This window comes from Artibeus jamaicensis, unplaced genomic scaffold, assembly GCF_021234435.1.
Source record: "Artibeus jamaicensis isolate MK-2021 breed Jamaican fruit bat unplaced genomic scaffold, CSHL_Jam_final scaffold_1964, whole genome shotgun sequence".
NCBI lineage: Eukaryota > Metazoa > Chordata > Mammalia > Chiroptera > Phyllostomidae > Artibeus > Artibeus jamaicensis.
This window is the reverse complement of record NW_026522030.1, coordinates 21,695,881-21,713,748: the sequence shown is the minus strand read 5'-3', so window position 1 is coordinate 21,713,748 and position 17,868 is coordinate 21,695,881. Positions and strand designations below refer to the sequence as shown.

General features: G+C 48.8%; 2 protein-coding genes across 5 annotated transcripts; both read right to left on the bottom strand.

The window, feature by feature from the left end:
* On the bottom strand, positions 1-10,685 carry PIGO (phosphatidylinositol glycan anchor biosynthesis class O). 4 transcript variants are annotated; one of them, XM_037144435.2, is made up of 11 exons: positions 10,596-10,685; positions 9,285-9,826; positions 8,523-8,666; positions 8,215-8,338; positions 7,738-7,897; positions 7,159-7,338; positions 5,373-6,900; positions 4,594-4,800; positions 4,164-4,378; positions 3,506-3,576; positions 1-3,349 (listed from the first exon to the last, which is right to left on the bottom strand). In XM_037144435.2, exons 2-11 carry the CDS (start codon positions 9,823-9,825, stop codon positions 3,220-3,222), a joined length of 3,300 nt encoding a protein of 1,099 aa, XP_037000330.2. In that variant the 5' UTR covers position 9,826; positions 10,596-10,685; the 3' UTR covers positions 1-3,219. The 4 variants fall into 4 exon arrangements, with proteins under 4 accessions (XP_037000330.2, XP_037000329.2, XP_037000327.2 ...); XM_037144434.2 differs by having other exon boundaries at positions 10,368-10,668; XM_037144432.2 differs by having other exon boundaries at positions 10,548-10,668.
* Positions 10,686-13,300: 2,615 nt separating this feature from the next.
* STOML2 (stomatin like 2) lies at positions 13,301-16,616 on the bottom strand. Its single transcript, XM_037144436.2, has 10 exons — positions 16,474-16,616; positions 16,103-16,240; positions 15,521-15,620; positions 15,358-15,416; positions 15,144-15,245; positions 14,851-14,985; positions 14,566-14,710; positions 14,385-14,464; positions 14,009-14,137; positions 13,301-13,575 (listed from the first exon to the last, which is right to left on the bottom strand). The coding sequence occupies exons 1-10, from the start codon at positions 16,516-16,518 to the stop codon at positions 13,438-13,440; spliced, it is 1,071 nt and encodes a 356-aa protein (XP_037000331.2). The 5' UTR covers positions 16,519-16,616; the 3' UTR covers positions 13,301-13,437.
* Positions 16,617-17,868: the final 1,252 nt, after the last annotated feature.

Here is a 17,868-nt window from a genome sequence, read left to right as displayed (position 1 = left end):
CAAATCATAAATGTGTTAAGGGGCTTATATCTAGAATATAAAACAATGCTTATAACTCAATAATAAAGAGACAACCCAATTAAAAGACAAAAGAACCAAAATGGACAGTTTTCCAATATGCACAAGAAAGATATCCAACAGCATTAGTCATCAAGGATCTGTAAACTAAAACTAAAATGAGATACCACTTCACACCCACCAGGATGGGTAGAAACAAGATGAATAACAAGTATTGGCATGGATATGCAGAAATTGCTACTCCCATACACTGCTGGTGGGAATATAAAATTGTGCGGTAGGTTTGGAAAACAGAGGTAGCTTTTAAAGTTTTTATAACTCCTCAACAAGTTTAGCAGAATTACCATGTGACCTAGCAATTTCACAATACACCGCTAGGTATATACCCCCCAAAATGAAAACATATGTCCAAACAAAAACTTGTGTGTGGATGTTCATAGCGGCATTATTAATGACCACAAGGTGCAAACCCAAATGTCCATCAATTGGTGAGTGACTACATAAAATGCAACATATCCATACAATGGAGTATTATTTGGCCATAAAAAAAACTCCACAAAGTACTGCCCTGACTGGTTGGGGTTGGGCGCCATCCCGCACACTGAGACATCAGTTCAATTCCATGCTGCATGGATGAACCTTGAAAACATTAGGCAAGAAGCCTGACAGAAAAGGCCACATATTATGATTCCATTTATATGAAATATCCAGAATAGGCCGATCCACAGAGACAGAAAACATATTAATAGTTGTCAGAAGCCGAGGGCAAAGGAGATTGGAAGTGCTAATGGGTGATTTCTTTGGGGAGTGCTGGAAATGGAATAGCAGTGATGGCAGCCCATGTAAATTGTACTAAGGGCCAGTGAATTGTACACTCTTAAATGGTTAATGTTGTGTTATGTGAATTTTACCTCAACTTTTAAAAAGAATGAAGCACTTATACATGCTACTCTATGGATGAACCTTGAAAACATTAAGCTGGGTGCAAAAAAGCCAGTCACAAAAGGCCATACATTGTACGATCCCCCTTTCTATGAAGTGCCAACAGTGGTTGCCTAAGGCTAGCAGTGAGATGGGGAGGGATGGGAGTGATAGGAAAGAGTATCTAGTTTCTTTGCAGGTTGATGAAATGTTCTAAGATTGACTGTGGTGATGGCTGTAAAACCATGAATACACTAAAAAATCATTAAACTATGCAGTTTAAATGGGTAAATTTTATGGTAAATTGTACCTCAATAAAGTTTTTTTTTTTTTTTTAGAAAAAGGAACAATGAGGCCCTGACAGATGTGGCTCAGTGGGTTGAGTGTCATCCTGCACACTGAAAGGTTGCTGGTTTGATTCCGGGTCAGGACACATGCCTGGGTTGTGGGCCAGGTCCCCAGCTGGGGGCAAGAAACAGGTAATTGATAGACATTTCCCTTGCACATCAATGTTTCTCTCCTTTTCTCCCTCCCTAAAAATAAATAAAATCTTAAGAAAACAAAGAAACAATGAGTTAGTATGCAATGGGATGTTTGATGTTGAGTAAAAGGCAGAGATAAGAATTATTTTTTTAAAGATTTTATTTATTTATTTTTTAGAGACAAGGAGGGAGGGAAAAAAACATCAATGTGTGGTTGCCTCTCACCTGGCCCCAACTGGGGACCTGGCCCGAAACCCAGGTTATGTATCCTAACTGGGATTTAAACCTACAACCCTTTGGTTCACAGGCCAGCACTCAATCCACTGAGTCACACCAACCAGGGCAGAGATAAGAATTTTTAATAATGTAAATCAATGTGCTAATATATTTCTTTAAAAGATTATCTTTAGGCTCCAGGGAAGGGGGCTCTCTGTAAAGAAAAAGCAGCCGGGGTATGGGCAATGAGCTAACCTGAAGACAGGGCAAGGAAGTGGGGTCTGAAATCCTTACTATGGATCTAGGGATGGAGAACAAATCTTTTTATTTCTTTTCTAAGGTACTTCCTGCTCACTAAATGACGCCTGGGAGTTGTGCTCACCAGATTGAGGGAGGGGGGTGGGACTTTTTCCTTTCTAATTTATCCTACAGGCTAGGTGAGGCCTAACTTCTCTCCCTTTGCATTATTAAAACTAACCCTGCCAGCGTCCAATGCCCTATCCTCTAATTGCCTGAAACAGTACATACTTTTCATCATCTTCCAACTTGACCTCTACAGTACTAGAGACTGTTGGCCATTAATAACTAGACCTCTTCCTTCAGCTACCACAGCAGTGAATGCCTTTACTGCACAATCACTGTTACTCAGCTTCGCTTCTTACCCTGCCAAGTAAAGGTAGGTGCTACCCCACAATTTTAACATCCATTCTTCTCTTTCAGTGGTCTCATCTCCTCCTGTCCTGAGTACTCTCAAATCTCAAACCCCAGTCCTAACCTCAGAGCCTCTTCCTTACTCCTTTTGCACAGGGACTTCCAAATGCCATAGGAATAGTGAGGTGGATGGAGGACATGGCAGGCATGCATGAGGAGCATTACATTCATACAGTTTTGGCTTCAAGCCAGGAATAGTCAAGGGGAGAAGGAATGTTTAAGCTGGGCAAGCAGGTCTGAAAATAGGCAACACAGGTTGGGAAACTAGGGAGGCCTCCACAGAGGTGAATGAAAGGGCACAGTAGAGGAGACAGCACTACTGGGGCTTTAGACAGTGAAAATCTGTATGCTCCAAGATGCCTGGGCTTGTCTTTCCAGCCATCTCTTTTAACAGTCAAAGATAAATGTATAATAAAATATACTGCATGGCAAAGGAAAATGGCAGGTGAGATAGAGGGAGTGATTTGGGAAGAGCTGGAGTAAATGAACTCACACAACTCCAACCATTCCCCAAAGGTAAAGCGGTTCTGCAGATGATTCCACCTGTGTCTGGTGGACAGGGAGACTGACGCTCCCAACTGCCCCTCTAAGATAGCAGGTGCTTCCCCACATCTCAAATACACATATTTACATTATTATTTTATTCCACGTTGGAGACTACCCCCAGTCCTTGAGATACATCCAAAGCAGGAGTTAAGGATCAGGCCCCATTATGATTTTTAATTATAAAATAATAAAGTCCCAGATGCTAGTAGCTCCTGGCTGCATGGTGATAATAAGTATGGCTGAGCCTCTCTTGCAGATGACCCAGCACCCGTATAGGCCAGACTAGATTGTTCTCCAGTTCTCTCCGTGGCCCTCACAGCCAAGGCTACCTATGCTGGGCCAGAACTAGCTGCCGGTACCAGGAGCTCACAGCACAATCCACTCGCATCACCAAAAATAGGCCCAGGAAAAGTCCCACACTGCTCACAATGAAGCCCACTGCCTCAAAAATGAACCTGCAAAAAAGGGTGGAGAATATCAGGAAACACTAAGAGTAGGTCTAGAGCCTTTTTTCCCTGCTGAGGCAAAACCCTGTCCACCCTGGATGATCATTCTTTGTTCCCAGTTCCACCCTCCCCAACACCTCTACTTCTCAAGCAAACTCCACTCACTTGGGGGCAAACACCTTCCACACCATGAGATGCCTGCGGAGGATGGAGGCTGCCAAGGCACAGGCCAGAATCTAAGGGACAGGAGGAGTCAAGTTACTCAGGAAGAGGAGGAGGAAGCAGGTCAGAGAGAGCTGCTGTAGGCCCCTGTGAAGAATGAGAGGAGTAGGAAAGTAGGGTGTGTCAGTGGAAAAAACCCTGGGCTCAGGCAGGCACTGAAGAGACCTAATTCTCTTCCTGGCCCCACCATTTGTGCTGCTAACACTCAGGCTCTGCCTCCCGGGATGGAGGAAGAAGTCATACTCACACCACACCCTCTGCCTCTGAAGGCTAGGAGGAGGGCCCAAGACCACACCTTGGGAAAGAATCCTGGCCACCACCTCAGCCTTTCCTTTCTGAACATCAACGAGTATTCCCAAATGTAACCAACAGGGTCCTAGTGGTAGCTTGTAGAGAGAAACAGTTCTAAGCCTAGAATTAAGGAGATTCAGGTTCAAGTTTCAATATTGCCATCTGAGGCCACTACCTTGGGCAACCACTTCGCTTATCTGTATCTCAGTCAAGGCTCTCACCCAGGGTTTTAGCAAAGTATGAAAAAAAGAATGTGATGAGCACACATGAGAAAAGGTCACTAACTCCATGATCTCTCCCCTGTACCCACCTGAATACCAAGGACAAAGAGGTACTGGAGGCCCAGCTGCAGCAGTGCTACGTTGAAGTGGTGAGGTTTGTTCCAGAGCCGCATCTCCATCAGTGGTTCCTCCTCTTCCTCAGGCCCGACTCTGGCCTCAGCTTCATTCCCTGGGGGCTGCCGCCTCTTCTGGGACCCTTGACTCTCACATAGGAAGGGCCAGAATAGGAGCAATGGGCAACCTACTGTCTCAGAGGAAGGCAGGGCCAGAATCAAGGGAGGATCCGGGGGCCACACCAGGCCGGTTCTCAACCACCCTAGTCCACTCAGTTTCTAATTGACATAGGCCAAGGGATACCAGAGATCCAAAAAAATTACATCACTCTACTCAAATCCAGGAAGTTACTTTCCCTTCAAAGCCAGAGTAAACAATAGAAGCAAAGAAGGAATGAGGAGGTACCTGCAAAGAGGAGGTGGGAGGCAAAGGTGTTGGCTCCCACCAACAAAGCTGGCAGCCAGGTGCAGGAGCCATGACCTTCTGGGAATCCCACAAAGGCTGCATGCCAATGGATAGTTGGAAAGACAGGCTGGTGCCCCGTGGAGTAGAAGGTCTGTGTGGCCATGAGAGCCCAAGCAGAGACTGCCTGCCACGACACAGTAAAAGGACCTGGGGACAGAAACATGCTTCTTTATAGTCATATTCCATCCCCTAATCTGTAGCCTACTGTCCCACGGTCGCATACAACTACTACTACTTCAATGCTAATTCTTATACACACATGTACCCATCACCCCAACCTCCTATAGTCAACACTCTGTAATTCTAATTCCCTCCAAGGTACAGAGCCCCATTACTCTAATATGAACCCCACTGTGGTTAATCTCTTTTTCTCTCACATACATATCACTCATTATGACCTTATATACTCATAATTCACCATTCCCATGACTGGGAAGTCAGAAAATATGTTCATGAAGATGCAGCTTTTCCTTAAGAATGAGTCTTGGAGTATTCCTTGTTTCCCTCCCTCATCATGAACCCTGCTGGCCCCGACAGCCAGTCAGCTTGGCTATAGCAGATAAGGAAGAGGATATTAGAAAGACCTTCCCAACTGTGTGGGGCATGAGACCCTGTATCAAGGTGAAGAACCTGAGGAACAACACTAGCCTGAAAACAGAAGGGACAAAACTCACATTCCTACTGTCCCTGGATGAAGTTGGGCTGAGATATGTATTTACCAGAGGTGCTGATGGGTATCCCAGCAGCAAGCAGATGCAGGAGGAGGAAGCTCTGCAGAAACAGAAGCAGGAACACAAGGCTAATGCGCTCTGCGTGCAATAGCAGAAGTGGGAAGGCCAAGAGGGTGAGGGCTGTGACCATAGCAGCTGAGTAGACATTCCCCAACCGATAGGCAGCCAAGGTCAGGGGACCCTGACATTTGGTTCCTTCCAGCCGGCCCCGAAACTCCTCCTGCATTTGTCGGTAGATTTGAAGAACCACATAATCCAGGTCAGCCTGAGAAGTTGGGAGACCTGAGAAAGGAGTGAGGACAGTCCTGGTCCTTGGAACACCCATCGTAGCCTCTGCCAGCACTGTCACAGGCCTCCAGAGCAACAGCAAGAGCCCTGAAGCAGCCAATGCTGCCACAGCCCTGGGCAGCACAACTGATGCACCAGCGACGAGGGCCCGGAGACGCGGCGGTGCTTCATCTGCCCCCGATGCCAATGCCCAGTAGGCAGCAGTGCCCAGTACCATAAGGGGCAGCCCCCACCGCACAAAGAGCACAGGGGGCTCAGGGCTCTTGAGATTACCATAGCGGTGAAGCCACATGCGTACAGCAGCTGACAGGGCCACCAGAGCCCCCACACAAGCTCCGTACCACAAATTCTTGGCTCGACCCCCCACCATGGATGCCAGGGGACTCAGCCAGGGAGAGGAGTGGCAAGCAGGTGTCTCTTCAGGGCAGCGATGAAAAAGACCAGCTAGTCTTATACATAAAAGCAATCCAACTCCAAGCCCCAGGGCATGCATTCCATTGTGCTGTAGGGGCCCCACTGGCGATGAAAAGCCAAGGCGGGGTACTGTGAGCAGCTTAGGAGGCAGCAGCTTGCCTTCCCAGTGAAGCTGGGCAAGCAGGAATAGGATGAGTGAGCACAAAAGGAAGCGGGTGGCCCTAGCCTCAGCTACAACAAAGCTATCAGAGAAGAAAGCAGCAAAGCGAATGAACAAGAGGAATAGAACAGGCCCAGGAGTGGGAAGCAGGGCTGCCAGGGGCCTCTTGGACCCCCAGTCAGCCCACACTTTCCAAAGAAAATGTAGGAGTGAGCCCATTATAGCCACAATGCCTAGAACCACTGGATCCAGCTTCAGTTCAGTAGTTGCCAGGAGGCCTACAAACACTACAACCCCAGCCAGACCCCAGGCCATGGGTACTAGGAGGAGAGGGCAAGGGTAGAAGTCTGGGGATGTTGCCCACTGGGATATCAGCAGGCAGAGAAAGCAGCCAGCAGCCAAGAGAGCAGCACCCCCTGCCATGCGGACCAGAGAGAAACGAGCCCAAGAGTCAATGCACATGGCCCGAACTCCCCGCAGGAACTGCTGCAGCTCAGCAATCACAGTCTGTAGTGCTGCCTCGGCCCTCTGGGGGCTCTGCAGAAGCCGCTGGTAGTCAGCAGAGGCCTTGGAGAAGAGGTTATGGAGCCGATGAAGCTCCTCAACCTGGAGGTCCTGAGCAGCAGCTGAGTAGGTGTGAAGAAATCGGGACACCTGGCAGAAAAGGTCAGAGGCCAAGGGGAACAGATCAGAAATTGGAACAGAGGTAAGGATAGGTATTACCAAAGGGGGTACCTGGAAATCAGGGAACCAAACTCTGTCCAGGACAGGGGGGAAGGGAGGGACAATGGAAGGAGGCCATGGCTATGGAAGGTAAGATTAAGACTGAACAAAGGACAATAGAGCAGGGCCATTATGCTTCTCCCATGTCTACTGTAGCTCTGTCACCTGGAAGCCCAACCCATTACCTACCTGCTGGGCATTGAGATGGAGCGCTGAAGCTTGGTTGAGAGCAGACGAGTGAGGTTGGAAGTCTTCAACCTCTGAGAACAGCTCAGTCATCACCTCCCCGATGTTCCCAAATGGGATGGGCAGGCCCAGCAGCAGGGCCAGCGTAGGCACAAGGTTGATTTGAGGAACTACCTCTGGCTCCTAGAGGACAAAGACAGGGGTCAACATATTTTTTTTTAAGATTTTGTTTATTTATTTATCTTTAGAGGGGAAGAAGAGAGGGAGAGAAACATCAATGTATGGTTGCCTTTCATGCATCCCCTGCTGGGAACTGGCCTGCAGGGAACTGGTCTGCAACCCAGGAATACGCATTGACTGGGAATTGAACCGCAATCCTCTGGTTCGCAGGCCTGTGCTCAATCCACTGAGCTACACCAGCCAGGGCTAACATATTTACCAGAGCTGAAGTCAGTGCTTGGGATGAAGTCAGACATAGGGGTGTAGGTAGGAAGTGAGAGTGGGGGGCCTAAAACAGAAGGAGCCACAAGGATCCTGCGATCATGACACGGGCTGAACACCTGGAAACCAAAGCATACCTACCTCTGGTGGGGCCCTGTGGAAGAGTGCTGTGGGACTGTACAGAAAAAGTGCAGTTGAGATCTCCAGCTCGCTGTCCCCTCCGTGGTCTCCGCTCTTGGTCATTCCATGGTCCCCAATCACCACCAGGAGTGTGTCATTCTCCAGACGCTCCACAACTCCTCTGGGAGCCAAGAATGTGTCAGGGATAGAGATGAATAAAAATTTCTCTCAGGGGCCCATTCACCCCCAGCCATAACTTTCATTAGGGGGGGGCCTAGACCTTCGACAGAGAGATATCTCTTCAGTAATAACCATATTGCCCAAAGCCACACACTGAACTACTCAAGATGGATGACGCCCTTAGCTTCAGAAAAAGGCCTAGAGAAGATGGAATCCAGCCAGGGAAGAGGCTCCAAGGGAAGGGCTTTTTCTCTTGGGACCATATATCCTGAGATTCTCAGACACAAACCCAATCCCCCAAATAATACCCACACTCACTGGATCACCTGGTCCATTTGGCTAAGTTTCTTGGCCATTTCAGGGTGGTGAGGGCCATGCTTGTGGCCACAGTGATCCACACCCAGGAAGTGAGCAATCAGTGCGTCCCATTCACCACTGTCCACTGTGAAGGGGAGAACACTGAGCACAGGGGACTAAGGCCGCCTCCTCAGACCCAGCCAGGCTCCAATGTTCCTATGTCCAGGGACACAAACCAAGCCACTGCACCCACTGGAGGCTCAGACTTCATGGACTGAAGCAGCCCTCCCAGCCCCCAGTCTTAGGCCTGCCTCTCGCCCCATGCTCACTGGTTGGGTAGAGGTGTTCCAGGATGCCATTGTCCACTGTGTGCAGGTCTCTGACATTGAAGGAGGGGAAGAAGAACGCTTGGGAGAAAGCTCCAGGAAAAAGGTCTTTCCAGGTGTCATCTCCCATGAAGACCACACGCCTTCCTGCAGGGGCATGAGAGTGGGTTACAGCCTGAACAGGAGTCAGGGCAGGGGAAAAGAGGAGAGGGAGCCCTTTAAAGACTCATCAGAAATCCCAATCATGCACTCAAAGGCACAGAAATTCTACACAGCAATCTTTTATCCTTCAAAGTCTAAAATTTTCTGCCTGGAAACTTTTCCTGATAACCATACTCCACCCAGACCTCTCACTCCTTATTCTTACACAAGGCTCTGCTAGTTCTTAGGCTCTGGCTACCTCTGCTACTGTTTCTCCTGGGTAGACCTTGCTTTTCCCAAGTCAGTGAATAGACAGGGCCTGACCCTCCACTCTCTCCTCCACACCTGTGACAATATCCAGACCCACATCTTCTCTTTGCTTCTCCCCTGCTCCTTTACTGAGAGTGCCCCAAAAGTAAAACTAGCACCCCACACAGATTAGAAACTCCACAAGAACAAAGCCTGGACCTGTGCTCCCTGCATGCAGGGACATGGTTTCTTTCTCTTCCCCCTTTTCCCACAGCATAATCAAACATGCAGCCAGACACTCCAAGTTCTGGCTCTCTGACTTCTAATGAAGAAACTTGCCGAAGTACGCTAACCTGAAAGGAGGTCCAGACTGACCTGCACTGGCGAGCTGCTTAATGAGATTGTCTTCCACTATGGCATAGCTGGCAAAGTTACTGCCAGCATCAATAAAGGTAGGCAGTGAGCCAGTGGTGAGGGCCTTAAGGCGCTGCATGGTGGTGGTGGGAGGATCAGCCTTAGATTGGTAGAGCCTGGCATGGTGGGGTTGAATCTCCAGGATCCTCTGCAAGGAGTCCAATTTTCCCAGGAAGGGCAGAGAGACAGAAGGCTTCCCAGGAAAGTGTGAGTGCTGTGGCTGGGCGAAGTCAAATCGCAGAGCATCTATCAGCACCAACACAACCCGGGAGAATCTGGAAGCCATCCAGCAGGCCCCAGGCTCCCCTTGTCTCCTCCATGGAAGGGGCCCGGGGCCTGGGGGCTCTTGGCAGCTGCTATGGTTGGTGAGCTCCAAACGGGTGAGCAGAAAACCACTAGTGAAGAGGGCAATGCCAGCGTAGAAGAGGAAGCTGACCCAGACCAGGAAGAGCAGCACTGAAGATCTTCTGCATCCTGGTGGTGGCACTGAGATCTTCTGCATCCTGGTGGTGGTGGAGGGGAAGAGAATTCATCACTGTGGGGCAAAGAACCAGTGGGTATTCTGGTGCCTCAATGCAAAGCCCAGATAGAATCACTTCCTCTTGGAAGCCTTCCTGAAGATAAACAGTTCCACAGCCAACCCAATGCAATGTTTCTCTCCACCAGTTATATCAGCGTTCCTGAAGGTGAGATCCGTGGACTACGGACATCAACCCAGAGTGGCTATTAGAATGCCAATTTCCAGGCCCCTCCCCAGATCTACTGAATCAGGATCTTTGGGATTGGAGCATAGGAATTCACACATGTACTCCAGGAGAGCCTAATGATGAAAAACACAGTCCACGAGGGAAACTTATTTCAAGTGGTAGACTGCTCTCTGACGATCCATTTCGCCACCTCTCCTCGCCAATCTCAACACCCCTGGGGTGAGCAGGGCTCGCAGCCGCAGGGGAACCCTGAGGGCCTGGATGAGGGCGCCGCCTGGCGGGGACCGAGGGGACCAAGGGGAGGTGTCACACTCCGCTTCCGGACGGCCAGGATCACCTGAGGGAAGACCTGGTTCGAGCAACAGGGCGAGGCGTGGGGTCTAAGGCCAGTTGGGCATCGCCGGGATCTAGTCGTCCGAATATCTCTGCTTCCTTCAGCGACTGCTAGGCCGCCACCTAGGCACCCTAACCCCAGTACCGGACACCTAGGCTGCGAGCTGGGGGGAAGTTCCCTTACTTCGAGGAGAGGGGTTTCACGATGGGGTTCTCAGAGACCGTGGATCACCTTGAATGGCGCCCGGAAATGCCTTGGCGGCACCTGCGGCCGACGCCACAGATGCGCGCGCGTCAAACAGAGCGGCCCGCGGGGGGCCACATCGCCATCTGCCGGCGCCTCCGAGAAATTCGGCAAGAAGCACACGGCTGGTGAGAGGGAGAGTTGAATGAGATTATAGTATTTAGGAGAATTGGGGACAAGAGACAAAGTTAGAACACAGGTTCGGGGAGCTACTTTCCATTCTTGTTTAAGACTAAGAGCTAGGTCTCTGGAATCAAACCGTTTGAACCCTATATCCTCTGCTCACTGTCATTATTGGGTATCCCTTCAGCTGTAAAATAGGGATAAATAATAATTATTTTCCCCTTTTCCATTAGGTGACTCCAACTGACAGATTTTATTTTTCCCTCTCTCCAAGTCTCGCTGAATCTTAAACTGAATAATAAAAAGGCAAACAATCCAATCTAAAATGGGCAAATAATTTGAATACACATTTCTCAAAAAAAAAAAAAGGTATATAACTGACCAATAAGCACACAAAAAGATGTTCAACGTTAGCCATCAGGGAAATGCTAGAGATACCACTTCAAATCCACTAGAATGGTTACAATCAAAATGACAGATAACAAGTATTGCCATAGATGTGGAGACTTCCGAACCGTCATACACTGCTGTTGGGATTGTAAAATGGTACAGCAGTTTCGGAAAACACTCAGGCAATTCTTCAAGAGGTTAAACAGAGATATAATTTGATCCAGCAATTCCACTCATACCTAAGAGAAATGAAAACATATCCAAACGAAAACTTGCACATTAATGTTCACAGACAGTAGCATTATCTGTAAGTCAAAAGGTGAAACCTACCCATATGGCCCTCACCCATGAAGGGTAAACAAAATATCACATCATTCCATTTATGTGATTACATAAATCTAGAGACAGAAAGTTAATTAGTGGTTGCCTAGGGCTAGGGGAGAAGAAAGTGACTACTAATGGGTACAGGGTTTTTGTGGCAGGTGGGGATGGGGGAGCGGTGGTGGAAATGTTTAAACATTGGGTTGCACAGCTGTGAATATACTACGAATTACTGAACTTATATTTTCAGTGGGTGAATTGTATGTGCATTGTATCTCAGTAAAGACACTGTTAAAAACAAAAAACCTGTCTCTGGTTTTTCATACCAGAGTTTTTATAGTGGCCCCACACAGCCCTACAGGTCTATACACCAGCTCCCAGCTTCCCTGATTCATCTAGCTGCCACTTCTGTGCTTCCTTTACTGTCTTTGCTCTTCTGGTTATAAAACAGAAATGATCTGCCTAAGGGCCTCTGTATTTGCAATCAATCTCCTCTGCCAGTCTTACTCCCAGGTACTCAAATTTACTCCTAATTTACTCCCAGATTTCCCTCATCTCCATATCTAAATTCAAATATAACACCAGTGAGGCTTCCTGGAATCCTCTACTTAATATTACAGACCCCTCCCCACCCTCTGCAATTCCCCATCTTCCTTTCTTCCCTTAATTTCCTTAGCATCAGCACCTGAAATACTATACATCTTACTAATAGTTTGTCCCTTCTGAATAGAATGTAAACTCCTTGAGAGCAGGGAATTTTTTTCATTACTATATCCTTGGTGTCCTGGGGCATATAGTTTGGGTTCAATAGTTATCAGATGGATAAATAAATTCTAATTCAGAAATATGTCACATCATCCCTCTACATCCAACCCAATGGCTCCTTTCCTCGGTTCAGGCCTCATCACCCTTCAGGGATCGCTGAAGCAGCCTTCTTACTGTTCTTCCAGCCTCCCATTTCTCCTTCAAAGCCCCTATCCACTTTGCAGCAGAACAGCTATATCTAACACACTAACATGGTTACCTGAATCTTCTTAAAGTTCTTCAAGGGAAGGAGGGAAACCTTTCATGGACTTCTCCCACCCCTTACCTTGAGGATGAAGTCCAAATTCTTCAGGACCCTGTGACTTGGTGTTTGCCACATAGTCACATCCTCCCAACACTCCACCATTCAGCCACAGCCAATAACTGAATGCTCCTATTTTTCTGGAGTGGTGGGCCTGTGCATACTTGAGCCCCAAACCTTAGCTTGGTGAGCACATTAATGTTTCCAGCCTGAGTTCAATGGCAGAGTTCTCGGCAATTTTGCTGCCCATAAATTGACGTGCTTCTCCTTTCAGGAACCCTCAGTCAGAATCTTCCTCCATCACAACACTTACCACTTTGTATCTCTCCCTTGCTTTCCCCCTCCCTGACCTTGTATTCTGTAAAACGAAGCACTGCTGCATCTCAGCTGTTTGGGTAACTCATGTCTAGCACTGAGCTTGGCACATTGTAGACATCATTAAATTCTTCTGAATAAATGAATGAGTGTCAATCTCCCTGAAGTCCCTTGAAGCATTCAGCAGTACCACCCTGCAAAGTTAGTCTTCTTTGCCATGAAAAATCCCCCCAAACACCTGCTCAAATTCACAGCCCAACCCTTGGTAGGGACTATGCTCCCCAGCTGGCAGTTCAGTGGACATGTGGCTTAATCCATTCCACCCTGGTGGAATGCGACTTCACATTCCACTAGGGTCATTCTTGCTCACAGAGGATTGGCTCCCAAGACCTCATAGGACAAGAGGGTGGGAGTGAACATCCAAGGAAAACGATGACTTTCTCAACTTCATTTTTCAATCAGAGAGGACAGTTTCTGGTTTGCTACTAGCAAGTTTATTACATGATTGAAGTTCAAATAAAAAAATAATAACGAAAATCTCAGCAGGGAGGCTAGGGCCAGAGTTTGGGAGTGCTGCTTCTCTGTCCCCAGCTTCTTTGGCCAAGCCCAGCTCCATTAACTCAGCTTGACCTGATCAAGTTCCTCGTTAAGACTTGCATCCGTGCCCTGGACATCTCTGCTGTTTCCAGTGGAGACTGAGTCCTGGGCCCCTGGCACTGGGGCTTTGGTGAGGGCCCCATACACACCCATAGCCTGAGGAGAGGAACAGAGAGAGCCATGAGGACATATGGTAGAAGGTGTAGCACAACCCACCAATGGCTAAAAAGAAGGTGGGGCCGTGGTCAGTCAGCTTGTTTTTCCTTTCTTCCTCTCTCAAACAGCAGTCTTAAAAGCTTTGGAGTCATGTTCCAGGAATTTTACAAAGTACCAGAGCAGGGGCACTCTCAAAATACTATATTTTAATGCAGGTAGCTGCATTAAAAAAAAAAAAGTCTCAAGCACTTCCCAATCTCCAGAGGTAAGTGGGGTGTCTCACCTTTAGAATTTCATTCTCTGTGTGGAATTAAGGGAGGTCTGGGTCTCAGAGCATTCTGAAAGCCTCTGTGGTGTATAAATGGTGAGGGTGGGGGTAGGGTCTCAGTCTCTGGCACTGGTGCTTTGTGCCAAATCCTCAGGGTACTCTAACCTGAGCCACCATACTGGTGACATCACCGGGGTTGGAAGGCAGCAGGATAGTGTTGGAGTCCTTAGCCAGTTTGGAGAATGCGCTGACATACTGCTCAGCAACGGTCAGTGAGGCTGCTGCATTTCCATTCTGTAGCCACAGGAGGGATAAAATCAGAGATCACAGATTTAGAGGGGTGGGTGGGATGGGGTGGGGTGGGATGGCAGAGTGGAGAGAAGTCAGGTTCCTGGAAAGAGGATATGCAGATCACAATACAAAAGACCATGTAATCTGGCTCAATGGACCCCACAAAGGCAGTGGTTTCTCCCAAGGGTAGGTAAGAAAACCTCTTCCACTGTCAATTTCTGTCCCTCACTCCCACTTGGGGGTCTCTCACATGTTGTGTCAGAGCTGCAGCCAGGATGCGAATAGCTTCAGCTTTAGCCTTGGCCTTGGCCAGAACTGCACTGGCTTCACCTGGAAGAGACAGAACTTGACCCACGAGGTCAGGGCACCCCCAAGCTCCTGTCCTAGCACCAACCCTCAAACACCCTGTTCCTCCCTCAGGTTCTGCTGACCTGCTGCCTGGTTTATTTGTTCAGCCTTTTCTGCCTCAGAGGCCAGGATCTGTGCCTGCTTCTTCCCTTCTGCCACATTGATGGCTGACTCTCGGGTCCCCTCAGACTCTAAAACTGTGGCCCGTTTCCGCCGTTCTGCCTCCACCTGGAAGGTCCCAGTTTTATCGATTAACAAGAAATCAGAGTAAAACTCTTATACAGACCAGCAACTGTACCCATTACAATAGGGAAGGGAGTCCAGGTTCCCATGCAACTAGAGCTTCGGAAGTTCTCCCTGGCCCCCACCTGCATCTGCATGGACTCTTTCACTCGGGGTGGTACATGGATATCCTTTATCTCATAACGGAGGCAGCGGATGCCCCAGCAGTCGGCTGCCTGGTTGATGGCATCCACAATGTTAGCATTCAGGGACTCCCGCTCCTGGAGGAAGAGAGGTGTAGAAGAGGTTGTAAGCCTCAGTCCACATTCATCAGGGGTCTAAGCTGAGAAAGGCCTATGACTGATCTTGACCCCCAGAAAAGACTTAAGAGTGCCAAGCCTGTGTCTTCAAACCCTAACTCTGGTTCAGATCTTCTTACCCGGAAGACTTTGTCCAGAGAGAGTTTGCCAAGCTCTGATCTCATGGTCGTCTGGGCTAGCTGGGTGACAGCATACTCAGGGTCCTCCACACCATAGCTGGCCTATCGAAAGGAGTATTGGAAATATCAAAAGGAATATCGATAGCGTAGGAAGCTTGGGTAAACAATTTTAGTGACAGCAACTCAGGAACTGAATAAAGCAGAAGACAGATACCTTGTAAGGATCCATGATGCGCAGGTAAAGGACTCCATCAATTTGCAGAGTTACATTGTCTGCAATGCAGGAGCAGGAGAGAAAGGAAGGTCAGGCCTCCAGGTCCCAATCAGCTCTTTCTCCTAATGGCCTCAGAGCACCCAAGTCACCCTACACCCCTCACCGAGAGTCACAGCTGATTGCTCAGGCACGTTGATGACAATTTCCTTGAGACTCTGCACATATCGGATCCGGTCTAACACAGGGATGAGAAGGTTCAAGCCCTGGGAAGAGTCATGGGTCTTCAGAAGAATGGGGGCTATAAGGTGGTAAGGTTAGTATCTAAGCTACCCTGGAGTGGGTAGGGAATCAATGTATGGAGCATGCCCAGAAAAAAAAAAGGCCGTGGGTGTCAATGGTAGGGAAGCCCAAGAGATTAGGGATGTGAGGCTAGGGCTCTGAATGGATGGGAGAATCAAGGGAACGGGAGCCAGCAGAGTATCTTTCTTCCTGCAGACTGATGGAGCTGAGAGTGGATAAGGGAAAGTCCCAACAATGGGGAATGCGGGCTATCGGAAAAGGTGGGAACATGGGTATACGACGGTCAGCAGCCTGGACCCTGCCCGGTCTGGCCCAGGGAGTTCCAAATTAAAGGTGAGGGCAGGCCCCAGGGAGGAGGTATCCTTATTACTCCCCCGCCCCATGTCGTAAGGGAGTAAGGAATTGGGAATCAGGCTGGCCCCGGGTGGGCAGAGTAGGTTCTTACAGGCTCCAGGATCCGGTGAAATCGGCCCATTCGCTCCACCACCCAAGCCTCCTGTTGCGGCACAAACAGTACCACTGTGTTTCGGGGCAATCCTGAGGAGGTGCGGCGCGGAGCGCGGCCAGAAGCCTGCACGGAACCCTGAAGGGAAGACGCGGGTTAGCAGAGATGCCAGCCGGAGGACCACTTCACCCCTCCAGGCGCCAGTCCGGGAGACATCTTCCTAAACCCTACGGGGTCCTCGGAGAGAGGCTCACGTGGGGACATGACCTCTGACCCCAGTCCTCTACAATAACTTATAATCCCTCTCCTTCTCAGCTGAGGACCCAAGTGATCTCTGGCCCGACCCTTGGAGAAGAATGCCTTTCTCCTACCCTCAGCAACAGGGCCCCAGTGCCCCGCGCCGCACGCGCCAGCATTTCCCACGGCCGTAATGACCTCCGGAACCAACGAGACGCGGTGCAGAGCGGTCGTTCCAGAAGTTCGGACGTAAGCCTTTTTTCCTCTTGTATTTTCACTCCCCCGGATGTACTTCCGGCCGTCTCTTCTCTTCTTCCACTCGGTTCACTCTCGACCAATCAGTGTTAGTGGGCAGAAACGTGCATCAAATTGTTCCCTAGGAAACGCGAACCATCAAGAGAGGGTCCAAGGGTGGAGCTTGTTCCTGTTCTCGCTGATCAAGCTCAAGATCCTTGACCTGGTGACGAAAATGGAGGCTATTTTCTGTGTGCTGATGGCCCAGAAACACCTCCCACAGAGTTCTTACCCCCCCCACGTCAGACTAGTTTACACTTCTGAGCGTATAACCACGCCCATCTGTCACCATAGCGACCAGGGTATTGGAACTGACTTGTACACATGGTTGCCATAGTGACATTCTCTGGCAGGCCTGCTGTGTTATATCCAGCCCTCCCTCTAAAGACTGACCCTATTCTCGTTGCCATGGTGACTGGGTCTAACATTGCCCGATGATTGGATTGAGATTCCCCCTTCTCTCTTTTCCCAAAGCACCACAGCTTTTTCTACCTCTTCCTAATCAGGGTTTATCACATCTGATACCCTTGCATAGAGTGCAGCACAGAGCCCCAAAGTTTAGCTTTGTCTGGAGCGTGTCACCCTACACATATCCCTGATGCTCTGGCACACCCTTTCAGAGACTTGCATTGCCACCTTCTTATTTTATTTTGTTTTGTTTATTGTTGTTTAATTACAGTTGTCTGTATTTTCTCCCCACCCCTCTGCTCCACCCCCTCCAAAACCACTTCCCTCCCTTGCTTCCACCCTCCCCCTTGGTTTTGTCCATGTGTCCTTTATAGTAGTTCCTGAAAACCCTTCTGCCCACTGTCCCCTCCCCTCCCCTCCAGCTATTGTTAGATTGTTCTTAATTTCAATAACTCTGGTTATATATTTTTTTGCTTTTTTCTTTTGTCGATTATGTTCCAGTTAAAGGTGAGATCATATGGTATTTGTTCCTCACCACCTGGCTTATTTAACTTAGCATATTGCTCTTCAGTTCCATCCATGCTGTAGCAAAGGGTATAAGCTCCTTCTTTCTCTCTGCTGCGTAGAATTCCATTGTGTAAATGTACCATAGGTTTTTTAAAAATATTTTATTTATTTATCTTTAGAGGGGAAGGGAAGGAGAGAGGGAGAGAAACATCAATGTACGGTTGCCTTTCGTGTGTCCCCTGCTGGGAACTGGCCTGCAGGGAACTGGTCTGCAACCCAGGCATGTGCCCTGACTAGGAATCGAACCTCGATTGTCTGGT

Bases quoted from the DNA above. Each gene is read 5' to 3' on its own strand.
- PIGO (XM_037144435.2), bottom strand. From the start codon at position 9,825: ATGCAGAAGATCTCAGTGCCACCACCAGGATGCAGAAGATCTTCAGTG. The intron at 3,577-4,163 runs GTGGGTACAGGG...CCTGTCCCTTAG, and splicing joins TCTTTGTCCTTGGTATTCAG to ATTCTGGCCTGTGCCTTGGC. The intron at 3,350-3,505 runs GTGAGTGGAGTT...CCTTTTTTGCAG, and splicing joins TGGAAGGTGTTTGCCCCCAA to GTTCATTTTTGAGGCAGTGG.
- STOML2 (XM_037144436.2), bottom strand. From the start codon at position 16,518: ATGCTGGCGCGTGCGGCGCGGGGCACTGGGGCCCTGTTGCTGAGG. The intron at 15,246-15,357 runs GTATCTGTCTTC...TCCTTTCGATAG, and splicing joins GCATCATGGATCCTTACAAG to GCCAGCTATGGTGTGGAGGA. The intron at 14,986-15,143 runs GTAAGAAGATCT...CTCTTCCTCCAG, and splicing joins CTCTGGACAAAGTCTTCCGG to GAGCGGGAGTCCCTGAATGC.